The sequence below is a fragment of the Cyprinodon variegatus genome, unplaced genomic scaffold (genome assembly GCF_000732505.1).
Source record: "Cyprinodon variegatus isolate N-32 unplaced genomic scaffold, C_variegatus-1.0 Scaffold1014, whole genome shotgun sequence".
In the NCBI taxonomy this organism is placed as follows: Eukaryota; Metazoa; Chordata; class Actinopteri; order Cyprinodontiformes; family Cyprinodontidae; genus Cyprinodon; species Cyprinodon variegatus.
In genome coordinates, this window is record NW_015151467.1 from 19,566 (window position 1) to 22,379 (window position 2,814).

The following is a 2,814-nucleotide window of genomic DNA, read 5'->3' on the forward strand; positions in this document are numbered from 1 at the left end:
ATCACCGTGAACACTGGGACGGAACTCAATGGGAAAGGAAATGTTTCCCATTTCAACTATGATGTATATTAGCTGTGACATATGAACCAAGATGCTATGACCAAATAAATTTGATTGACAGATGACCGTTGATATATGATTGGCCGAATTTAGGTGTTCAAGCTGACGTATAACTAACTGGCCTGCATAAGACAACGGGAAAAAAACACAGATTTTAAGACAGGATTTTTTCCTAAAACAGAGATTTTCTAAATTTTAGGACAATATCGAAAGAGTCCATTTATATACATGTTTAAACCAGAATGATTTGACATTTAAATATTTTTTCCCTACGACTTTAAGTGAAGAGAATGTAATCTGTAAAAGGCCTTTAAAAAGATACAAATTTGCAAAACTAAATCTGTAAAACAGAAATCTAAAAAAGATTCAAAACTTTAAATCTGTAAACATTTTTTGCAAGAATAAGAAAAAAATAATAACAATTATAAAGCTTTGCAAAGATTAACATTTGGACAACCCATACTATTTAGGAAAATATAAATTTTGCTTGTAACAATGTTTGAACAAAATTCACTCCTTATATTCTGAACCTTTCATATCTTTAGCATATAAAAGTAGAGTGGAAGGAAAATAATAAAAAAAAATTTTTAAATATTTCCCAGGCCCTGTAACTTGGAAATAATCCAGCCGCTTTCTCTCCAATGATGTCAAACAGAATATTTTTAAAATAGAAACTGAATATAGAATATATATATATTTTTAATTTTATGATAACAAGCAAGCATGATTTAGACAGAAGAAGAAAAAAAAGTCTCCATGACATGTTGGCCTGAAATATTTTGCTGGGTCAACAGTTTACAGGAAGGGCGTCATCTCCTGTGTGACCAGCAGCGTGATGTAAGGCAAGATACACAAACCCACCCATTCTCATTTTAAATCCTTAATAAAGACTTTGCATTGACTACCAGTCATTTTTAACTGTTTAATAGCCTCAATAAAATTCTAAATCCCATTTTAGTCCTTAAAAAATAAATAAAACAAAAAGAGAGCACAGCGAGATCCTGGCCTTAAAGGTCAAAACACAGAATTTTCTCACTTGGTTGCAAGTAAAATAAATAAAGAAAAGTGTAAAAAGTGAACCTCTTGGGTGTCAGCAGGCACTGGGACGTCGCCTCCCTGTTCAGACTGTAGCTGGCCTCCATCAGCCTCTTCATTGCTCTCTGCTGCCACCTCCTGGGTTTAAAAAGAAGTGCAGTTTTATTTAATCCTTTTCTGATTATGTTCAAGTCTGAAAGATTTTCTATTTAAAACCTTCTAACGCTAAAACTGGTATTCATTCCTAAACCAAACTCAGTATGAAAGAACCAAGAATTCAGGTTCCTAAAGATTTTTGGTAAAAAGCTGAAAGACTGACAATTATTATTATTTGACTTGTATAGAATACTGCCACTGGAAAGCAGTGATAAGCACCTCACAAAGGAAGCCAGGTGGATTCTGGGAACTCGAGTCGTCTGCAGCCTCTGACGTTTCCGGATTGTCCGACGTTTCCGCGTCGTCCTGCTCCTTCGCAGGTAACGGCTCATGTTGGTCTCTGGAGCCGTCGCTGTTCTCGTTGTCGCACACAGACTGCCTCTTGGGTGTGTTTACGCTGCTGAGGCTGAGATCAGAGTCTGACGAGCTGACGCTTTTAGATGGGATGCTGCTCTCCTCCGCTGCAGCGCTCTCTTCAGAAATGCTCGGAGACTGTTGGGCGACTCTAGAGGCAGCGGCCTCTTTGCCATTCTGGGTCGAGGGATGAATGGAGACGTGATCAGCTGGGAAAGCTGTGTTGCAGGGGATGGGGTTAGAGATGACCAGCGACTTTCTTTTCTTTGACTTTCCAGCCGAGTTGCTTGAAAAGAAAAGAAAATTCTCTTAGTATGTAATAATTAATAAATATAGCAAAAAATAAGAAATGAGATTAAATTAAAACCAACTCCCTTTGAAATTACAAACTCAGGATTGACATCTTGTGTAACCATTTTAATGCAGTGCAAAAATTGCAGTAGATTAAAATGTTTTCTTTAAAATATCTGTATTTTCCCTTGTTTTGAGATAGAAAAGACTACGACGGAGTGTTGGGGCCAGGCTAGAGATTTTTTTATTTCGAGAATAAAGTTGTAATACTATCAGAATAAAGTCGTAGTCTTACAAGAATAAAGTCTTAATATTATGAGAATGAAGTCATCATTCAACAACTAGTTTCAGAAAGAAAGCTTGGAGCTCCGACCAGCTGATTATGGCCGACCAGCTGCATCAATCAGCAACCTGAGTCCACTTTGACATCCTGCCCAGTTTGATGCTGGTGCTAAAAGATTTCCTTATTGGTCAAACCAGAGCCGAAGCATAACTTCACATGATGCTCCACATTGCTCTTTTTAGGGAAGAAAGTGCTTCTTGTTAGAATTGTCATAAAATACAACTTTATTTTCGTAATGCTACGACTTTATTCTCGAAACAGAAAACAAATCTCTAGCCTGGCCCTAATACTCCGTCGTAAAAGACTAATTGCCAAAGGAAAAAGATAATTTAGGATAAGAAAAAGTACCTAATATATAATGATCTTATTTTGAGAAAAAAAAAAAAGAATTTATCCACAGATATTATTTACCTGTTAAAGGACAAATATTGTCTTTTCAAGAAACCTTTAAGATCAGTTTTTGCATCATTGAATAACAGTGAAGGTATTTTTTCCTTCTACAGCCTCACAGAGGTTTTTTTAATGGGATGTCGTTTGCTTAACCCCTAGAACCCTACGGACCCACCGGTGGGTCC

At 36.7% G+C, this 2,814-nt stretch overlaps 1 protein-coding gene across 2 annotated transcripts in view; it reads right to left on the reverse strand.

The window, feature by feature from the left end:
- Nucleotides 1-1,077: 1,077 nt before the first annotated feature.
- Nucleotides 1,078-2,814, reverse strand: part of LOC107100807 (bridging integrator 2-like) — a 26,530-nt gene continuing 24,793 nt past the window's right edge. For both annotated transcript variants that reach the window (XM_015399451.1, XM_015399450.1), the window contains exons 10-11: nt 1,471-1,891; nt 1,078-1,233 (exon numbers count right to left, since the gene is read on the reverse strand). In XM_015399451.1, the coding sequence (XP_015254937.1) occupies nt 1,093-1,233; nt 1,471-1,891 (562 nt within the window). In that variant the 3' untranslated portion in view covers nt 1,078-1,092. The remainder of the gene's footprint in view (nt 1,234-1,470; nt 1,892-2,814) is intronic.